This window comes from Pezoporus occidentalis, unplaced genomic scaffold (assembly GCF_034315485.1).
Source record: "Pezoporus occidentalis ecotype Australia unplaced genomic scaffold, CSIRO_AGI_Poc_V1 ctg224, whole genome shotgun sequence".
NCBI lineage: Eukaryota > Metazoa > Chordata > Aves > Psittaciformes > Psittacidae > Pezoporus > Pezoporus occidentalis.
In genome coordinates this window covers 613883-636101 of record NW_026914117.1, presented here as the reverse complement: position 1 = coordinate 636101, position 22219 = coordinate 613883, and the positions used below count along the sequence as shown (strand labels likewise).

Here is a 22219-nt window from a genome sequence, read left to right as displayed (position 1 = left end):
ATCTCAAAAAATCATGTAAACCAGTTTATTTTCAATATTAATTTACATGTTTCTGTAAATAAAAATATCCAGTAGTCCTGTTGCATAATACAGGCATGTTTATTTCTATTATAGTTGTAAATCATGGGGCATGTGGAAATTGTAATGGCTGATGTACGTAATAATAAACTTAATTTGGAGGGCTGATATAACAATGAAATTAGAAACATCAATCTGGCTTCATTTTCCATTTTTTTTTAAATGTAAACAACACAATAATAGATGTTAGTTATATCTGTACGGTTTCTGAGATGGTCTTACATTTTCTGTACTCTGGACCAGAGCTAAATTAGCACTTAATGCAGACGTAGAGGAAGAATAAGCCAGGAATACAAAAATCAAGTTTAAACTACATATCCTCAGCTAGTTTGAGTGACCTTGGGCTTGCAAGGTCCAGTTCTTTTGGTTTGGTTTGGTTTGGTTTATGGTTCTCGTGGTGTTTTTTGTTGCTTTAAAGAGCAGATGCTGATGGGAGCTTCATGTGAGGACTGTCTCCCTTTGATTATGCCAGATTTTTAGTTGCATTTCCCTTTCGAAAAGGGTTTCTACTTCTGAACAAAACAGTGTATATAGAATAGAACTTACACCCTAAGCCATGATACACTTTCTGATAGGAAGATGGGGTTGTAAACAACACTAAAACCAAAAGGTGCCAGGCTTGTTTTGTAATTTATTCTTCTTCAAGATTTGGCAGTGAGTCATGAAGACTCTACGCTTTGGTGAGTGGTTTATTTGAATTTGGTAGGTCACCCAGCTGTATTTCTGTTGTAAACTTTTCAGGTTCAGAGCTGTGATATGCTTGTCTGCACATTAGCCCTCCAAATTTAGTTATCTGGAGTGATTCAGCCCCATTCTTGGTGCCAGCTTTAAGTGGTGGAATTTAAAGCCTAACAGATGGGTAATGTTAAGGCAGGTGAAATTTTGCCCAACAGTCTGCACTGCTTTGGAGAAATTTGATCAGTGTCCAACCTAATTTGGGAAATAATAGGTTTTCTTCAGTAGAAGTTGAAGCAAAGCCTGCCATTTGTTCTTAATAACTCCTAGGAAGTGTTCCTCCAGAACAGCACTTTGCTAGCAAATCGTTCTTCCTTTCTTACCTGCAACATTCCTAGCCTTACGTGCATGGTGACTGTGTTGTCAAGGTGGGAAACCCCCAGGGAACCATTGCTCAGAGATGCTTATTTAAAATGCAGCTTATTTTTCATTAGCTGGAATAGACAGTATTGTACCTCACTGTGCTCTTCAGGTTGATCTGATATTGGTTATTTTTATGTCACTGTCATATGAATAATATCATTAAGACACTGGTGGGCTCTACAAACACTAGGCCTAAGTTCCTGCCATCAGAATGGTAATTTTCACAGTCATATCAAACAGTCTCCATCAACAACTGTGAACACATTGCAGCTGAAAAAATGAACGTATCCAAAGCCGCTTCTTTTTCACCCATGCTGCTTCCATTTCCTCTATGCCATCCAAGAAGGTCTCTGCTTCAATAATTACAGTTAACCTACAGCTTTAATCAGTGGAAAAAGAGTTGTACAATAATCTGACGTATTCGCATCTAGAATGTATTCCTTCCTACACTCAGAGCAACGAAAGGAGGACATAAAAACTGAAAATACATCTGCAGCTGGGAGGCAGTGGGGGTCTGCTGCACAGCTGGCTAACCTCAGGGGTAACCACCTTACACTGAACTTATTTGTCTCATTTTACAGCAGCCAAGAGTTTACTGAAAAAGCCAGATGGAGTTAAGGTAGGTTAAACATGTGATATAAAATCTACTTTGTTAGTCACCACCTATCTGTAATTTCTGACAGTTTTTATAATTAATCATTGTTATTTCTTTTCTTTTATCAAATCTATTAGTAAGTGCTTCTTACGGTATACTGAAAGTGATTGAAATTAGAAGGTAAAGCTAGTAAATAAAATGAAGTAATTGAAAACCAAGCATTTTAGTAAGTGGAAAATAGAAAACTGCCGGTGAAAATGCTTTTCTTGCTATTTTAATGAAGGATGATTTTGCACTTAATGACTTGCCGTGGTTTAAACCCAGCTGGCAACCCAGAACCACACAGCCACTCGCTCACTCCCTGCCTCGCTTCCTCCCCCACTTCCAGAGGGATGGGGAGGAGAACCCAGGACATGACTCAATGATGTTACTAATTAGCTTATAACTAGAAATATGGGTTTGGTGTTGGGCATGTAAGCTTTTGGGGTATCAGTGTTTATCTGCAGACCTATTGCCTCCTTGTTTCCCTTTTGAGTTTTCATTAGATTTCATGGAAGACCAAAAGTTTACTTGGTAGGCTTGGCTCCACATAAGGTGTTTCCTGCCAGATGCACTTGCTGTATTTGGCAGAACTTGAGGGGTTTTACTATATCAACAAATCAGCTCATCCTGACTAGCAGGCCTTGCTAAGAAGGGAACATTTTGGCAGCTTTCATACATGATTTAGAGCTTCTATTCTCGTATCACCAGATCCCACAGGAGGAGAGATGCTTCACAGATGAACATTCTGGATAATTACATTGAAAAACAGCCATTAAAAAAACTATCAGCAATGAAAAGTATTTCTTTTCTCAGAGAATCCTGAAGATTAAAATAAGTGCCTCAAGTTTTCATTAGATGGTGCAAAAGATACTCTTCTGTGCATTGTCTGCTTACTCAGAAGTGTGTCTTTGGCCTGAGGTTTTAATTTCCTATTTAATCTGAACTTTTTATTTTAACAAAATGTTGTATATCTAAGTACCAGATTCATAGTATATTTTTTGCTGTTCTCCCACATATGCATGCTTCTCCTAGTAAAAAAAAAATAATCATGAGACTGATTTGAAATGAAGTTAGTACACTACCATTTTAATGCTTCTCACTGCCAAGTAGTGGATAACCTAGTTATATGGAGAAGCATACATTCGGTACTGTGCTCTCATTCATATGGAAAACCCTTAACCTGTTTTGTTATGGAATATATAAGTTTTATGTACTCCATCTGACGAGCTTTTCCTTTTCAAATATCATTCCTCCTACAGGTCTACAATGGTATTTGTTATAGCTTATATATATGGGGAAAAAAAAACTGTTGCCAAAATTTTGCCTATATTACACTTGTTGGGGTTTGATATTTTGGTTTTCAGCATATGTTATATGTCTGCTGTTTTTCTACATGGTCAGGTGGAGCAAAGGAAGTAAATTTACATCTGGGGAAGTCTTATTTTTATCATTTCTGTTACTGAGATACTATGTACTCCATATCATTTTCCCACCCCTACAGCCTAAGCTGTCTTTTTCATAAAAGAAAAAAAGCCGAAACAGAAATATACTGTATTCCATGCATTGAAACTTCAAATCCAACCAGTCACATTTTCTTCTTTTCCTTTCTCTCTGACTGGTCAATTCAGAAAAGGAAGTCCAGTTCGAGTGTTCAGATGATGGTGAGGATCTTTATCAACAGATTCTTTAACTCCTGTGAAATGTTCACACCTGGAAATCAAACAGTTGCATTTAGTTTGGTTAACATTATTTGAGAAGCTGCAAGACTTGAAAGTACAACCTTGTGAATTTTAAGCCTGCAGTTGCTATATGCCATCCACAGTGAATTGTTCTGCAGTTCTTTCAAGAATGTTTTCATATTTTTTTTTAACCTGGGGACATATGAAAACAAAAAAGTAGATGTAACGTTGGCCAATGCAGCTGTCCTTAGTTAAAATAGTAACAAAATAGTATCCTTGTAACAGCCTTCTTCAAAATCTCCTTATTTTAAAAGTTAATGACATTAATATCATAAAATATAACACAAACCCCATCACACAGTGAAATAGTACCACTTTAATTGAGCCATTCTAGGGCAAGATGCTAAATGCTCAGGAGTAAAAAGAAAAACAATTTCCCAGTCTTTCCATACTAGTTTCCCAGCTATCTTCCTTTACAGCTCAGGCTCTGTCGCTGACAGTCAGTCTCAGTAACTTGTCTTCCTCCTCAACCTACTCTACAGTCTTGTGTTTCATTTGTCCTCTGTGATACCACCCAGCAGCTTCCTCTACTTCCATTTATTATGGGTTTGAATCTGACTTGTGAGATGTTTGTGATGATCAACGCTGATGTCCCAGCCATCTTCTGTTCCTGCTGCCTGTAGGGAGAAGGCAAATATCCCTCATCCACACCTGCCCCTGGGGATTACAGGTTGCCTTGAAAAGCAAAAATTGCTGGTGAGGTCTGCACAGACATGCAGTTAGAGAGGTCTGTTCTTCAAGTGAACTCAGACTTTCAGTGGCAGAGAATCACTGGCAGCAGTGTCCAAGTAAGGGTCACCAGAAAGGTACAGTGAGGATATTTCTGATATTCCAGATGTGAAGTGTGCTTTAACGTTTTGTTACAGAAGTACCATGCAAAAGATTAAGTCCCAGGATACAGGTTTTGTTTCTTAAAATATTTTTATATTATATGATATTGGTAAAGACCAGTAATGATTACCGTTACCAATATCATTATATGATGTTTGTAATGACAGTCATGCCCAGCTGTTTGGAGGGTTTGTGTGTGTCTGCCCTGTCCTACTGTCAGACCTAAGAGAGTGGCCTTTTACAAGCCATTCATTAGTATAAATGTTCTCCTTCCTAGCAACAAGTAGAATTGAGCACAATTCAGCCTTAAAATAACTGTTACATGTGAAAAATGTTACTTATTTTGGAATAATTTCCATTTGCTTTTAAAAATATATACAAAATACAACCCCATGTGTTCATATAGTTATAGAAGCTCTTGTGTATATTCTGTGAGGGAGAGAAAGTGTACAGACTTACTCTCTCAAGTTTTGAGGGGTTTTACCAAGTTCCATTTACTCAGAAATACTTTCTACTTTTACAAATGAATACTGTATTCTCAATATCTAAGAAGGCTTGAATATATTTTCTGCAGTTTTCAGCAGTAGCTGTAATAGATACTGTTTATTTTTATAGGACTTTCACCAAGGGAGTATGGACCTAAGCCTGCTCTCCTTACTCAGGCAAAATTGGAATTGAAATTTGATTAACCTACTTCCATTATGTATTCAACAACAGGCATTTGTCTGGCATATCACTCCCTTTTTTTTGTATTAAGCTACTACTAAAGACAACTGTATGAAATCTGGTGAAATCTTCATTTCCTGCCTCATGCTTTTGCTTTGTGTCTCTCGGCCTTTTGTTAGGGGCTTTTTAGTCATAGTCTCTTCATGACTACACTCTCATAAAAGTAGGAAGTTGTAGTTATACAGGTTGATATGTGATTTTTCTCTTTGTTTTGGAAGGTTTAGTATGCTGGTGAGCAGCACTGTATGTGTTCTCAACTATTCCACAATTCTCCTGTAGAACTTGTTCGTTGAAGTGGTTGGAGCTTTTTTTGAAGTTTTTTCCTGAGTAAGGAGGTCAGGTTTTGCCATCTCACAGTCCCATAAATATCAAAGCAAGTTAGTTGATATATAAAATACTTTCTAATACCTGTCTGCCCACAAATTACTTTGTGCATAAAGGTATTTATTCTGACCTGTCTTGGTTCAGACACCGCTGCAATTTACGGCTGTAATTGTGACAATAACTAGGCCAAAGTGGGTTTTAAACTGAACACTTGGAATTCAGTGATGACTCATATTTTCTCTTAATGACAGTTTCTGTAGAAAGACCATTGTGAAAAGAATAACTATTTCTCATCCTCCTGTTACAAAGCACCATGAACTTTGATTTTAAATCAAAGAAAAATGTTTTCATTCTGCATGGGAAAATGGTTCCTATCACAAATACTACTACATAATGTTTAGTTTCAAAAGTGTTCCCTGATACTGTACCCTGATATAAAGCAAGACTGCTTTATATTCTTCAAAGCCAGTTAAATGCTGGTTAAAATAAGGATATTGGCAGTCTGTGATTAATTAATGCAAATCCTGACATATCCTGATCTCATCATATCCTAAGTAAGATTCTGTTCATTTCCAGACTTAATTCCTGTAATCGACAAGTCAGCTGCCACACCTGTACCAAAGTAGAATAATCCCCCAAATCTGATGAGGACATGAAGTTGAGTGAGTTTGCCCCATGGTGCTAACTTCTGAAGGCTCGAATTTAGCAAAGCCCTTGGTGCAGAGCAAACTCAGATGATGAGAAGCTGTTTACTTCAGCTGAAACTACAGAGTCACTGGGAGGATTAAATCAAAAGATGTTTTATGCACAGCTGAGTTTGGTCCCTGTCTTAGGACTTCCCCTTTCTTTATGCTTTTTCATCTAGGCAACTTAACTTATTGCCATTTTTAAATTAGTTTAGAAAGGCTTTTATTTTATAAGAAAAAATATCCAATTTTGACCCTAAAAATTCTAGGGTTTGTTTCTTTAAATGAAGAGATTAATTGCATTTTTTTACAAAAAATCCATTAACAGAACAATTTTGGGTATTTTTCCTTTGTTTGACACATTTGTCACTAAGTTCTGTGACTAGAACATTCAGTAAAAACTTTTTTTTTTAATCAAAGTCTTTCCAGACAATATATACCTATACACCCAGTTCTGCATGTCACTTTGGACTGCTATGGTTAGAATTTGACATGACCAAAATGTACTTTTTCTAATTATTGTTAAAGGAAAAAAATGCGTACTTCAGACTAGTTTTACTATACTTTAACTTTGCTTCATAGCGCATGTAAAATTGGCTTGGTACATTATTTTTAGTATTTCTGTTCTTTTCATGCCATGCTGTTTATGAAAGCTGACTCTTAAAAGTGGATTTAAAGAATCGGATACATTTAAACCTATTGCTGAATAGCTTAATTTGGATTAAAATTTTGTATAAGTAAAGCTGTAATACTATGCTAAGCTTAAGAATTAACACGATGACCTACATGTAAACTTAAGCAGATATGTACTGATTTGTGGAGTAAGAATGTGATATATATATACAATACTATAGTGTGACTATAGGTTATAGTATCAAAATTGAACAGCTGATACGCCATTACTGCAGGATTCTTAAGACTGCAAGTAATCACAGCAGCCCATTAGTTTTCTCTAAAATAACACCAAAAAAGCTAAAGGGGCACCAGTCTCTTTCTAGCTTTAGTTGTATTGTGCATATCTGGAATCAGCTGTATTTATTCAGATCTGTTCCCAGAAGCCCATAGGACAAATCTATAGATATCTGAAGAGCTATGGGTAATGAAATAGGTGATAGGTAATCAGAAATAAAGAACAACTGGGTGCAATTTATTTAATACTGTTGCATGTCAAGAAATCACAATGGCTATTGAGGACTTTCTTCAAACCCCTATTAATTCTTTATTCTTCTTACATATGCTTAGCTGCTACTTAAAGGCTCCTTTAAGTGTCACAGCTGAAGTCATCCTCTATAGACCTTCATATAGTGCACCTGAAAACCCATAGCTAGCATGTTTGGAGGAGCTGCAGCTAGCTATAGGATCTATTGTTAGCGTTCTTTCAAGTTCATAAATTCATCTTTCTGTGATTCTTTATTTCCATATCTATATCTGTATATAGATGTTCTATACAGTGAGATACAGATACAGTGCCTACTGTGAGTTCTAAGGCCTGTCTGTTTCTATTTTCTGCATACCTACAGATAAACAACAAAACGAATGTGGTAACCAGCCCCAAGGAAAATATTCCTACCCCGGCGCTGGTATACCTTCTCATGCTATCTTGAAGTTTTTGACTGTCTTCTGTTTGTTCTTCTTTCTTTTTTGCTTTTTCATGCATTTACTCTTGTTTGCTTTCTAAAAACAGGTTTTGGAAAAACTTTTTGTTTGAATTATTCTTTGTTTTGTGAGGAAGTCCATTCCAGCATGTTTATCGATAGAAAATGTTACATGAAAGCTGGATGTGGTACAGTCGTAGCATTTGTAACTGTACTTGAATTTTTTGCATGCTGTTCCAGAAAGTGAGTAGAATGTGCTTTGTGTTGCTCTTAGTTATTTGCCTGATGACTGTTTCCATCTTTTTAATGCTAACCTTTTGCACCAAAAAAAACCCAAACAAACGAAAAAAAAAAAAAAAAAACCCTCTGTTATTTTACTCTGCTTTGTATTAGTGTGAGTATCAAGGAAAGCTAACCGGACTATTGTTAGGCTACCATAATATAGACCTTATTCAGATTTTCATTCCACATTTCCTAAAACACAGCAGGACTTTGCAGGTCTTCACTGGGATCAAGAGGCATCTAGTGCTAAACTTTTTCTGATTGTTTCTCTTACATTTAAAGCTGCAGGAGACATAAGTCATTAATAAGCTCTGTTAGGAATATATTACTAATGGAGTGCTGTTCATGAATGCTTCCATTGCAGTCTTGCTTTTATTAGTAGCTCCCATTTCTCAGGCATACGTGCTTCACAGGACTCACAAATATGCCAGTAAGTAACACTTGTGAGGTGGTATTTCCTGTGTGCCTCCATATATAGATTTGAAAAGGTGGGTAATTCACACACTTTGGGAGAGATTTTTCCTCCTGATTTTTTTTTGCACAACTGGCATTGCTAAGCAAGTTCTGAGGACCAGTTAACAGGTTTCATGCCTGAATATAAGGCAGTCTGTTTCCAGACATAGCCACACACAACAATCCATGCTGAAAGTATGCTGCTTAACTGCCATTTCAAAGATGATTTCATTTTTTTTTAATTTTAAGAGAAGAGGATTTGGGAACACTTTATAATGATGCAAAGATCTCTCATGCATTTTCATGCTGCTCTCCTGGGGCAGCAACTGGTATTAATCTCCATCTTCCAAAACATGGAGGTAGTCAACACATCCTTAATCCGTATTGATTCATCTGTATTTTTATTTGGTCACTTAATACTAATGCAAGCAAACATGCTTCAAGAAAAGGGGTGATTTCTGGCCTTGTCTTGCCTGGCTCCAAGAGGAAAATGTGTAAAGCATTTAGTATGCCCTTATGCAAAGAGAGCCTCTGCAGATCTCCAGAGCTTCAAAGCCCTGTTTACATTGGTCGTGAATAAGGTCTCTGCATGCTGCTGCATTAGGCAAGATGATCTTTTTTTGCTGGCTTGCTGTTGAGGAAATCTATTTGAGACATCCAGTTTCACCATCTGGCAACAGTTAACATTTGCTTTAGCTCTTGTCAGTGTTCAGCATTTGTGAGCTGGCTCTTCTAGCACTCCCTCACACTAACAAGAATGCATTTACCAATGGGTACTCTTTTTCTCTTTATTTTGTTCTTGCTTAGGAGCCCCAAACTACAGTAATCCACAACCCTGATGGAAATAAGGTATTCAGAAAGAATCAACTCCATCTTGCTTTTCCACACCTCACATTTCATCCACTATTCCACAGGAAAATAGGGCTGTTCCAGGAGTTTATCAAGGAAAATCTCATTCCTGCATTTGTTACACCTGTTGTCTCTTGAGCCTGTTCTGATCCGTGTTCATCTGCTTCATGTGTCCTGCTGATTGCTGAGCTTCTGAAGCTCTTGGGGAGTCAGTAGCAATTGGCAGTGTGTAGTACCCTGTGCAGCTGGGCTCGGGGACCACCTCATCTCTCCCATTTCAGCCAAAAATGCTGCAGCCTAAGTAAAACCAAAGAACGCTCTTCTCAGAGTGTGGTGAGATCATACCGATGAGTTCTGTATGTGCAGTTGTCACCTTAGATAAAGATGTCATTTCAGTTTATCCCATCTGCTGTTTCTCAGCATGCTTGTACACCCATGTTGTGATGTGCCTTTCACACAGGACTTTGGTTTTCTTCGATAACATCACTGAGTAGTTCCAAAAAAATTTTAACATTTCAAGTGACAAAGAGGTCTTTCGATTTTTATACGTTTTCTTCATACTCTTTTCTTTTTCTTGTGTATTGTGACATTTACGTTTGGCAGCTGATTCCTAAAACATGTTTTGTTTTGTTTTTTGCATGCATGGACTTGAAAAGGGCCAGGAAATACCATCATTTACATATAACACATGTTCCTAGGTTTCCTGGAATGAATTTGCTCTTCAACAAAAATTTCACTGTTTAGTGTTGACTTAAGGAATTGACATTTCATTGGCTAGTCTTAACTACTTGTGATTATTTCATACGAGGAGGATAGAATCTAAGTGAAACAATAATGCATGCAGACATTTCTCAAGCATGAAAGTGCCGATGGTGTGTATTGTGCTTGTGTATCCCCTTCCTCTATGTACCTCACATCTGTCGAACACACAAGCTTTTATTTTCATGTTACTACTTCTTCAGCTCCCCACGTTTAAACTCACGGTCCCAAGACAGCCTGTGTTTGAACACTAGTCTGACCTTTATCGCTGAAGTCCACTGAAGACCAGAAAACCCTGATAAAATATTGGCATGACTAGATCTACCTGACTTAATTGTACAATCATAGCAATTAAGATACTCGGAGCCCCAAAAGGTCACAGAAAACAAGCAAACCACTTAATACAGAGAGTTACTCCTAAATTTGAAAGATTTATCATTGTAGTATGGCAACTGGAGTGGATGCATCAGTATTAGAGGCTACATCTGCCATGTGAGCTTGTGCATGGTGTTTACAGCTTGTATTTGTGTGGGGTTTTTATTTACTTACAAGTACTTAACCTATATTTTAAGTGATAGAGCATGATACACCTGTGCAGAGTGGAGCATCTTAACACCAGCCAGTTCAGGAAAAGCATGGCAACTTGTTCAGTTTTGTTTGTGTGTGCATTAATTCATGTAGTTTTATTTGTGGATGCACATACATTTTTATTTTTAAAGGTCTGAGTAATGCATTAGTCATTTTGAACATTCCTTCAGCTCAGCCTTGTGAGGACACAGTAAATAAAGGGCACTGTCAGATTTACCTTTTATTACTTAATTGTAAAATCCTTTCAAAAATTAAATACAATACTAGCCCTGTCTTCTATCTCTCAAATAAAAACGGACCAGGTAATGCTTTTTGCTGTTGAGCTGTGAACTGAAAAAATAAGAAAAAGAAATTTATTCTGCTTTTCAAGAAAATACAGATATAAAAGCCCCCAGTTTATAAGCTCTCCAAATTTCTGAACCCACTTACCTGTTAGATTTGACAGTGCCCTGCTGGATTTGCCTGTAGTATTTCATGTTTCTGGTAATCTGTGAAAGATTGAGATACAGTATCCTTGCCTTTTTAACAGTCTGGTGGCTTAAGTACAAGCTGTCCGATAATGAGTCATTCCTCTGCATGACTGGTTGTCTCAAGAATACTACTGCAAAGATACCTAAGTTTGTCAAAGTTGTTATGTAGTTATCAATTCTCCATCTCCTTCAAAAGTTTCTAATCACAGAACCAGTACGAAAATGACAGACTCTGGTCTGATATCCTTAAAATCACTGGGAGACTTTGTTTTAATATGTGTTGCTAAGTCATATGAGCAGAAAAACATCTGTAAATCATAGCATGCAGAAGTCTGCATGTTTAAAAGTTGGAATGGAATGACTTACTTTGCACAGTTGGTTTAATCACTAAGCTTAAATGGCAAGCACTCCTTCTTGGCTGAGGTAATTCATGTAACATTTCATACAGACTTTGTGCAGTTGGGTGTTACAGAAAAAAAGTTTCCTTCACATTCCTGTGAAGTAAATGCATTAAACAGCAGGAAATGTATTTATGTTCCCTATTGTAGAGACTAGCAGTGTTTGACATCGGTTTCAGCTGGAGATGTCTTTAATCAATGTCTGACCATTTGTTTGTGAATTACATCCCACCCTGCTTCAAGGCTTTGCATGATACCTGTAACTAACTGTAATTTTCAAGGGCACGCAAGTGAGGCTTGGCTTGTTTTATACATTCCACTGATACTTACTTCTCAACAGGAGTCAACAGAGAGTTCCAATACAACCATTGAAGATGAGGATGTGAAAGGTATGATTTTAAGCTTTGAAACATTTGGAGAAGCCATACCATGAGTTCTGTGAATGTATTTTTTTAGGTCATTAAACACAGAAACTCCGAATGAATCGTAGGAGAAAATACAATTTTCCTTGTTTAAAAGAAGTTACTTTTATGCTCCTCTGTATTACTTCTGACGTGTTTCAGACTTAACTTTTGACTTTTCATTTCCCATTTGCCATGATGTTTTGGAATGAAGACTATAAAGTTACCGCTTATTAACTAAGATACGAGTTCCAGTAAAAATAGTAGTAGAATAAAAATGTGTAAGTCTGTGCTTTGTAACTCTTACTTAATGTACTTTTAGCATACATTTCTGTTCTGGGTTTGCCTTTTTTCATGTCACCATTTGCATTTTTATTCTGTTCAGATGCCAGTGTTTTTTCACTTTTCTCTTTTGTTCTGTCATACACATATTTTAATCTTCTCTTAAAAACTATTTTTTTTTAAATAAAATTGTGTAACTTCACAGATACTGCTCTTGTTTTTCATTTTCCCCCTCTGTATATTATACTGTGATGTTACACATACTTCAGTAACATTGTGTTTTAAAACAAAGGGCTTTAAAAAAAATGTGTTAGGTTTGTGTATCTCTGGGTCACAGAAAAGACTCAATTTCAGCATCAAAAGAATAACATTATAGATATACACAAGCCAGAGGTGATAGTAAATACAAAATGTGGAGAATGGAAAACAGAATTATTGGGAAACCATTGAAATAATGGGGCTTGCTATATGTTGGAAGTATAATGCCTAAGTCACCATTAACAGTGTGTATGCAAAAGGTTGTGCCCAAAAACACAGGCCTGAACCGGTTAAAGAGCTTCACTGGCTTCTGAAGAGCACGGGGGCATTGTCAACTTTAAAGAGATTCAAACATAGTTAGAATTGTATCAAAAGTACCTAGTGCTTAGTTTCTGACTACAGGTGATGTGCATGTTTGATAAAAATACCAGTATTGCCTGGATGATGAACTGGTAGTGCAAACATGAAAGCACTGTGTGATGGTAGCAGCTGTCCGAGCATTTCAGGGTTGAAAATGCAGCTTTTATGTTATGCTGCATGAGATTCTTCAGGCATTTATATCAAGGCACCTTAGCTCAGGCTTGCACAGGGCAGGGCCTGTGGCAGGGCCCAGCCAATGGTTTGTGCTGCTGCTCTTGGAAAGCCCAAGGAGCTCAGCTGGGCTAATACCCACGGTCTGCTGCACTGCAGTAATTCCCTCTGCTTTGGCATACTTGGTGTTCTCTCCATGGAGAGAAGATATTTCTGTCCACTGCTAGTAGCAATGTAGCTGTAAATTGTGACTTACAGTACTGTAGGAGCTGCAGTTAGCTCTAATTTGGTCTCCGATGTTTCAGTGACTCATTTCACCTCCACTTAAGCAGTCTTCTTGCATTAACAGCCGGTTCCCACTAACTTTAAATAACAACCTAGTGATAATGATTCGAGGGAATGCAAAGTAATGCCTTGGAGGACAGTTGCAGGTATCTGGGGCTGATGCAGAGGAAAATACAGTGTTACTTACCCTTATTCATAACACCTTGTATTTTCTTCCTTCAAACCATTATGTGTAGTTTAGACACTAATCTCATTAAATGAATATTTTAATTATAGAGCCTCTGTGTGACAATATAACATGATGTTATAATGGTAGGATTTTTATAAAATTATGTCTGAAACTTAGCACACAGTTATATCCCAGGAACATAATTATAAGAAAAACTACAATGAAGATGTTTCGCCTAATTCTTTAATATGATTCTGTAGCCATCACAGTTAAGAGCAGGTTGAATGGCCACAATATATTTTTTTTCCAAAAGAGGATCTTGCAGTAATCACAGGTCTGACAAGATCCTAGTCATGTCCTTCTCTTTGCTGTAAAATGTTCAGCAGGTGAAGTTTTCTGTTATCTGTAGGTTCCTGACCCATTCCCACATAATAGTGCTACAGAAGGCATAAGGTGGATTAAGGCAGTGAGAAGAGCTGAAGCTGTATTCCAGAGAGTGCTGCATTGCGTGTTTTCTGGAGACCACAGAAGGAGGAGCTGAAGGATGTTGCTTGTGCTTGGAAGAGAGGGGTCAGAGTAGTGTTGTATTGCTCTTCACCTGTTTTGGTGGGAAGGTAGAGTCACCAAGAATGACAGTTTGAACTGCTGATGTCTGGGATGATCATGACAACTTCATACACTGATGCAATTGTATCAGCAGCAGGTCCATAGCCTACCACACAGCAGTGCCACTACCCTGTTCACCAGACACCAGGTCCACATTTTATTTCAGTGCATAGGGATTTCCTTGTCTGTTTATTAAAAAAAAAAAAACAACAAATATAATCTCCCAGTTAATTACTTGCAAGCTTACTTGTTTTTCACTTTTTAGTATTCCTCTCACACTTCCAGTCTTTCCACCAGAGGCTGCTTGCAGGTTGTTTTATTACAATTAAAGCCAACAGTAACCCCTAGGGTCTAATTTCTAGAATGATTCAGGGAATAGGCAGTCCTGCAACCCTGACAGCTATTACAAGATAAAGCTTCATGCTTTAGCAAGGTACTTACGAATTATATTTTCCCCCTATACCAAACTTGACTTCTGGATGTAGATTTTCTAGGACAACAGTGAGAAAGCTGTTGTCTTATTAGGAACAGCTGCTGGCTGCACTGACTGCAGCTGGAGATAAGATGCTGATAGGAATGAGTGGATATCAGAGGTAGCACAGAGAATTCTCTCAGATTGCTAACAGTCTGGATCCCTATGTGTATGCTCAAGATGATGCTTTTCATCAAATTTGAGACCTGGAAGGTATGTTTTATATCTTAGGTGATAAATGACTTTACAAACCTGTTTGTTTCCTTCGCATCATGCCTGTGGGGGTGACTGTGTGCGTGCATGTCTGTACAAAGTGTTACAAATGTTACAACATTAAGAAAGGTAGCAGGTAAAAAAAGAATTCTTAAATCAGCTATCAGTCTATAGGAACAGATGCTTGATATCTATCAGGGAATGCATACAGTATTATCCACTCCTTTCAGGATCTTACCCTATTTTCACTTTTGAAGGCAGGTATTTTAGCTTGAAGGCAGCACAATCAGGCTTAGTTTTCAGTTGTTATTTGTGGAAAATTTTAATGTCTGTAACTGTCTTGCTTCTGTATGCATTTACATCTTTTAGGACGGGAACATATTTCTTTTACTAGAAACAGACCTTAGCAAACAACAGTGAGCTTTAATTAGTCAAGAAATAAGCTAATTCTAGACTGTGAGTCTGGATCTTCTTGAAGCTGTAAGTTCAGGTTCCTTGCTAGCAGAAACCTCTGATGTTAACCATTGGTCATGGGGCAGTTTGCATTACAGATCCCTCCCAGATTTAAGGACAGAAGTGGACAGAAGAACATACTGAAAACTGGACCATAAGCAATGCTGCCTTTTGGGATTGCTTGTGGGATTTCTCTTTCCTGTGGTAATAAACTGGAACTCTTTAGCAGCATCTCTTTGATAAGAGATTGATAAGGTTTTTCTCAGCTGGAGAATAACCACTGTTCTTTTCGCCAGCAGTGCACACAGACTTTTATAAAGCTGAGTTGTTAGATTTAACATGATTAGTAAATCCAGATTTCTCATGGTATTTTTTTTTCTCTGGAAATAAATTAATGAAGGCACTAGTAAGAATTATGATTCCCAGTGGGAAAAATTGCTGAGTTATAGGACACATACAGATCAGGTGTATTTTGGTTAATCTTTGCTACTTAATACATCACTTCAAAGCATTAACCATTCAGGAGACATTTATTTTCATATATTTTGCTAATTTATTTCATTTTATACCTGTTGTTTTCATTTTATTTAACAGTAGGAAGAAATCAGTTTAATCCATTTGGAACATGCTTTAGTAAAGAAAAACCTTCAAACTTCAAAGAACATTTTTTAACTCCTCTTTCGAAACCCTCAGTTCTGTATAGAGGAGTAGATGTGCACTGGCATCTGAACAGTCATTTATGGCTACGACCTTTTTACAACTGTTCTTTGGCACCCAAAAGTGCATTGTTAGCATTGTTTGTGTTCTCAAAGGTTTTGCAAGTTCTTGTTGCTTGTAATTAAATTATCATTATTTTTCTTTCGGCCTTCTCTTTTTCTTCCTTCACGTCTACTTGACCCTCACACAGCTCTCACAAAGGAGGGTGACTTGGAGAGGTTATGTTCCACCCACCACTCCTCTTCTTCCATTGCTTCTTCATCTCACTGGTCACCACCCTTGCCGTGCCCCAGCGGCCGCTCCTGCTGCCAGTGCCTCCTGAGGATTCTGATCACATTCTACCTCTTCATCTTTGTTTGTTCATATGTTGTGTTTCTTTCCATCAATTCAGCGAGCAAGTCTGTGAAAAATACAAACTCAGAAAGTCTTTCACTTGAGTCTGAACTCTCCCACTCCACTCCTTCCTCTGTACTGTGTAAGTTGAGAGACTCATCTGTCCAGATGATCTCTTTTGTCTCCTGCTTTTCTCTCCTCATCATCTGACAGTAACACAAAAAAGGTCAATCCTGTGACATATAAATGCCCAGTGAACCTCATCTGTAGCATAACGTTAAATCTGAATTAGCAACACTGTGCTCATTGGACGGCTGCTCTTCATAAAACCAAAAGTAGTTATTGTCTACCAAGGATAGGATTAATTCAAGTACAAGTAAAAACAACTTAAGTGCTGAGAGATGACATTAGGAACACGATAGGCTTAATGGGGTAAAAACTGCTGATGTGGCTAACAGAAGGTGTGTTTATGCTAACACCAGTTTGAAGTAGTTTTCTCTGGATGGCTCTAATGATGTTTCAGAATGTCAGTACAGACTATGGAGGTGTTTGCAATATTACTGTAAAGAGGCAGTTGGAGTTGTCTACATTTGGCACACTTGCATTCACCAGAAAAAAAGATAAGTGCTACAAACAGCTGTAGTAATGAATAATTTTCCCAAGCAGTGAGCAACATTAAGGAAAATCAGTGAAAGTTAATATTGTTAAGACTTTTTTGTGACACTACATGTGAGTTACTGGGCTTCCTGCTAACATAATACTGGCTCAAGTGATACAATTTTTAAATTGCATAGCACGAGAATTCATGTCAGTGTTTTTGAAGAGCAAATTTACCAGTGAAGTCGGACTATGAAGTTGAGGATGGGAGCTGGTGGTCAGAGGCACGTGCAGTTTCTTTATGTCAGAAGTGTCTGGGAAATGAGAAAGGCTCTGGAGATTAGCTGGATGAATACCCCTGCTGACAGAACGGTGGTAAGAAGGTGGGAACCAAAAGAGTGTTAGCTCTGTGTAGGATGAAACTAAATTCACTCCCTTATTTGTTAAGTAGCAATTATTATCAGTATACATTATAATTCTAAGAAAGAAAAATATTGATTTCTTAGCTGGTGAACTTGATAGGTTTTAATCTGCTGTCACAGACATGGAAGAAGCTGATGTAAATGTGGTGTGTTGAGAAAAGACAAGGTACAGAAGGTTTATCATATAGTTAAGTGAGTCCTGGAGAATAAAACATCCCCATTCCAGTCCAGGTGCTAGAGGTACTGAGGAATATGTTTTTAAATGTCACACAGTTTTCCTATGAGTAAAATGGGCAAATGCCATATTTCTTAGATTTGTTGTTTTGGGATGATATTGATTATTATTGTGTCAACACAGCTCACTGCTTATAAAGCTTATTTAAAAGTAAAGAGGTGAAGAATTGAGGGTTATTACTGATTTTCCATTGTAAAACACTATTCAACAACAACAGTATTTCTCTGAATTGGTAGAGTGGTTAAATAGGAGTATAGTTTAAATAGAAACGTGCACAGTGGCAAAGCTTGTTAATATTTCGGTTATCAAGGCTTTAGGCATCATTTCTTGAGACAGCAGCCTGATTCCATGATTAATGTAACATGTCGAGAAACTATAGTGCAGTATCTTGTAAATGCAGTGACCATGATGCAGCTTTGTTCTGAGACTGCAGGGGATTTTCCATTAAAAAATAAACATTTGCCAATATTTGCCATGCGGTATAAATGTTAATCTAATTGTACAGTAGCTCCAAGACGAGAGCATCTTTAGGAATAATTGTTTTCATATAAATCACAAGAAACTATGTAGTGCATATGATGTTACATTATGATAAGGGTTTAAATAGGAGATGCATTCATTTTATTTTATTTTTTCTTGTCAGTATAGGGTGGAAAACTGCTGGGCTGATTTTTTATCTATTCGCCTACTTATTTCATGAGTAACTCTTTTCATCAGACAAGGGGTAGGCTTACAGGTCTTCAGAAAGATGAAAGACTGTCAATAGCCTAAAAATCAGTTCTGCAGACTGTCCACCCGTATCATAATTTGATGAATCAGGGTGAGTCTTTGGAATCAGCAGGCACTAGGAAAGAGATGTTCCATGTAGGATGACAACTCACATGCCATACTTCATATCAAAGTTTAAGTTTAAGCGGTGGGGTGAGAGATAAGTTCTACTCTTACATGTGCTACATTTTGATGAAATTCCTGAGTGAGACGTCCCCTGGAGCATGCCTTGTCATCTGAGGGTCTAAATATTTTTTATGTAGATCTGAGATTCAATCAGTCATTTATCCATGCAGCACCTTTTATTTTCTTGACAGAAATTAATTTCTTGGCATATTTGTGGAATAAATTGTAAAAGAAATGATCAGCAGAGAATTTTCAAATATTTGATATGAAGAGAATGGTTTTGAAAAACATTTTGTGACATGCTGTGTTCATCTGCTGGGGTAGCAGTGTGTTCTGTAAAGTTGGATGATGTCTGGTGCATCCACATAGCCAGAGTTCATTATGCAACAGAGGATAGAATTTCTAGCCTCTTCCTCTTTCTTTTCAAAGTTTGGTTATTTTCAGAGTGTAGGAATAATAACATTAATGGCTGTGTACTTTCCATCTGATTCTTATTTGTTAGGACAATGTTCAGATTAGAAGTGAAGCTAGGTTCCCCCATACTGTGCCATTAAATTTTAGCAGACCAGTGTCACCTTGATACGGACTGTGCAATTCTAAAATGATAGCACCATCGGTAGGATTTGTCTCCTCAGATTTAGACATCCTCCCCAATGTAGATGCCTATATTTGAGCTAGTTGTCTAGACTCCCTTCAGTCAATGCAAATACTTGTCTTAAATATCTATTTTAGGATATGATGAATCGTGCCCTGAAAGTCCTTATTTCCTCTCCATTCACTATAAGGGAAGGGAATTGAGAGAACAAATTTGCTTGTCTGTATCTAAACATGTCGCAAATGTGGTGAGATTAATCTAGTGTGAGGTGTACCAAGATGTGCAGTGAAAGAGTATTGATTTGAAATGTTTGAAGTTTTTTTTCCTTGAGAAACAACCTGTGAGCAAGTTAGAAGCAGAATCATTTTAATCACCTTTGAGTTCATGTGTTAATCTGTAAATATGATATCTTATTGTTCCGGAAAGGTGCTTCACTGCTTAGCAGGGATTTCATCACTGTCTGTTTCAAAGCAGACAGTAGGAAAGGATATGCAGTTCCCCAGTTTGGGTATTATTTGAAAGATAAAAGTGATTTGTCTGTGCTATGGATTCCATAGGCTCTGTTGCAAGTGATGTCTGTACTGTACTTGCTTGATAAGCTGTTTTCTGAAAGACTAAAAATACAGGTTTTATACCTTGCAGTATTATGACTGTAGGAACAGTTGGGTTGTTATTTGGTGTTAAATAAGTCAAAGCACAATACAAAAGTGTATTCCTACTTCTGTAAGATCAGTGGGGGTAACTAATAGCCACTTCAGTATAGTAGTTGCATAGTCAATCTTCTAGACTATTGATAACAGTAGAAAGGTACTCCAATATCTGAATGAAGCATAAGGTGTTTTAAGTTATTTTCAGAACAAACAGACTGGGGTCAGTTTTGAAAAAAATCATGGGCAATAATATCTGTCAGTTATCAGGAATTCTTTTTTGTGTTTCGCAGAACATGAAGTTTATTGTACGTGTATTTCTGAAAACCTTGTTTTTATGCATCTGCAAGTCATTTTTATTCTACACCTCCTCTCTGCGATTAAAATACCAACATATCCATTCTTGTAGATTGAGCTGATGAATGTTGCTTGAGGCTATAAGAAGAGAAGAGAGCCTCATACTTCCCTTCTAGAAAAAGAGGTTTTGCTGTTGTTTTTTATGTTTTTTTCTCCTGTGATACTTGATTTCAGTAGCTGTGAGCCTGCACCTTGTAGGTATAAGGCATTTATAGTGTTAGATGCATTTTAAGTAAATGGTGCTGTTATTTATTTTGTGTTATTTAAATATTAGTGTTAATGGTATTCTTTCATTATGAAGGATTATCTCCACTCTATAGCTGAGTGGGGAAAAAAGGTAGTGAAATATAACTAGAGGTTAATAACTCATTTAAAAATGACACATACACCACAGCAGTGCTGCAGAAATCATTTTAGCCAGCGTTAGAAAATGTTCTAGTTTGTTCTTTTCCTATTATTTGGTCTTTTTATAGCTCGTCTTCATCATATTTTGTATTGTATTGGTCATACATCTGCTCAACTTGCCAAAGCAGGGGTCATATTTTTTTAAGCGCTGATGCCTCAGTATCTTAGCTTACTGACCCTACAGGGGTAAAGGCTATGTTTAGAGAGTAGGTCCATGGTCTTGTCTGTAATTTATTTACTTCATCTGTATTCTGGGCGAAGAATGTGAAAGCTACTGTGTTTTCCATACAAGTTTGCTATTTTATGATAACTTTCTGCTATATTAGCTGCAGTCTTTCACCATTAGTTTCTCAAGAAGATAGCTCAGCACCTTTGACTTCTTTTCTCAGCACCTTCAACTTCTTTCAAGAGTGTTATTCCCTCATGCTTCAGCTGTTTTAAAAACACCCAGTGTATTTTTGCTAATGAATCCTTTGTTTACAAAGATTCAATATTTTTATGCCATTGCCAAATTGTAAGACAGTATAGGTGGGTCAGGCTTTAACTTTTCAGTTAGCTCTTGCACAGCTCCTAGAAAAAGTAGCTGAACCATTTTTATCAGAATCCCGTTATGATTTTTGAGTTTTCCTCCTGTATCAGTGAGACTGCATATCCGATAAATAAATCAGAAGAAATTTAATTGATCTCATTATGTGTCTAATTATTTGTGTGTTGGTGAAAGGGAAGAGTAGCATAGTTGCTTTCATACGCAGTTTCACATGGTGCTTGGTATATTGTAGAAAAATTGAGAAATCAGTTGGAAGGCAGATTATTTGGCAGCATTTTTCTGTTGATATCACAGCCCGTATTGTGACCTGCAAAGTCTTTCCCAAAGGACTGGGAGAACTGATGCTAGTGCTGGAGTTGGACATTTGGTTTAAGCCAGTGATACCTCCTTTGGTGGCCTGCAGGGCTTCCTGATGGATGTGTGTTCTATTCCATGGACAGCTCAGCAGACACAGCTCTGCTAGGTGGTAGAACTGCCCAGAGGAACTTTGCTAGACCAGTATTCTGTAATATTATGTGTCTCCTATCAGGAAGCCTGTGTTCCACTGCAGTTACATTTTGGAAGAAAAAACAGGAGCAATTTGGCAGCATGGTTCCATTTCTTCCTTCTGGGCTTGATGTTGAATTCTATCTTGTAATGTAGTACAACATCAAAGATGTGATTGAAGTGCAACATTTTGATTGACCCAGAACAAATTTCAATTCTCATTCAATCTAGAAATCAAGTCTTAAGAATCTCAAAGATTCACAGAGAAAAACTTGTGTAATTCACATTCCTTTAAATTCATGCTATTGAAGGCTCAAACAGATTCCAGTGGGTCAGGTTGATTGAGCTGTTGCACACACACAAAACAAAACACTTTAATAAGCCTCTGGGCCTGGATCACAGAATGTTGTGTAATAGTTTTTGTTGTTTGCTGTTCCCTGTCTCAGTGTGTATAACATCTAAGTGAACTGTGGGCTTCTCCTGGTAAAACTTGGAAAATGAAAGACTGATATTAATGAAAAAGGGAATATTGCCCATTGTCCCTAGCCAAGTAGAAGTGATATTACATGTCTATGTGGTTTTATGTCTCTTGGGTGTGGAAACTACAGTACTTTCACAGACATTTGCGTTGCTTACACTGTTACCCAATAAGATGATCTCATGATTAAGTAGTAGCTCATCAGAGATTTTTACCTTATTTTTCACTGTCTGATTTAATATTTATTTCCTAGTCTCTGGTTGGAATGTGTTACCAGGTTATTTAGTTTCGTTATGGGATGTCTATGTATGTGAGATTTTGCA

The 22219-nt window shown here is 37.3% G+C and overlaps 1 protein-coding gene across 19 annotated transcripts in view; it reads left to right on the top strand.

Annotated features, from left to right (window-relative positions):
- The window catches only part of CAMK2D (calcium/calmodulin dependent protein kinase II delta), a 157332-nt gene that overhangs the window by 123665 nt on the left and 11448 nt on the right, over positions 1-22219 (top strand). For 3 of the 19 annotated variants that reach the window (XM_062620888.1, XM_062620887.1, XM_062620893.1), the window contains exons 13-17: positions 1758-1795; positions 3442-3474; positions 7640-7699; positions 9257-9298; positions 11854-11902. In XM_062620888.1, the coding sequence (XP_062476872.1) occupies positions 1758-1795; positions 3442-3474; positions 7640-7699; positions 9257-9298; positions 11854-11902 (222 nt within the window). The remainder of the gene's footprint in view (positions 1-1757; positions 1796-3441; positions 3475-7639; positions 7700-9256; positions 9299-11853; positions 11903-22219) is intronic. The other 16 variants (XM_062620895.1, XM_062620894.1, XM_062620897.1 and 13 more) reach the window with 7 other exon arrangements.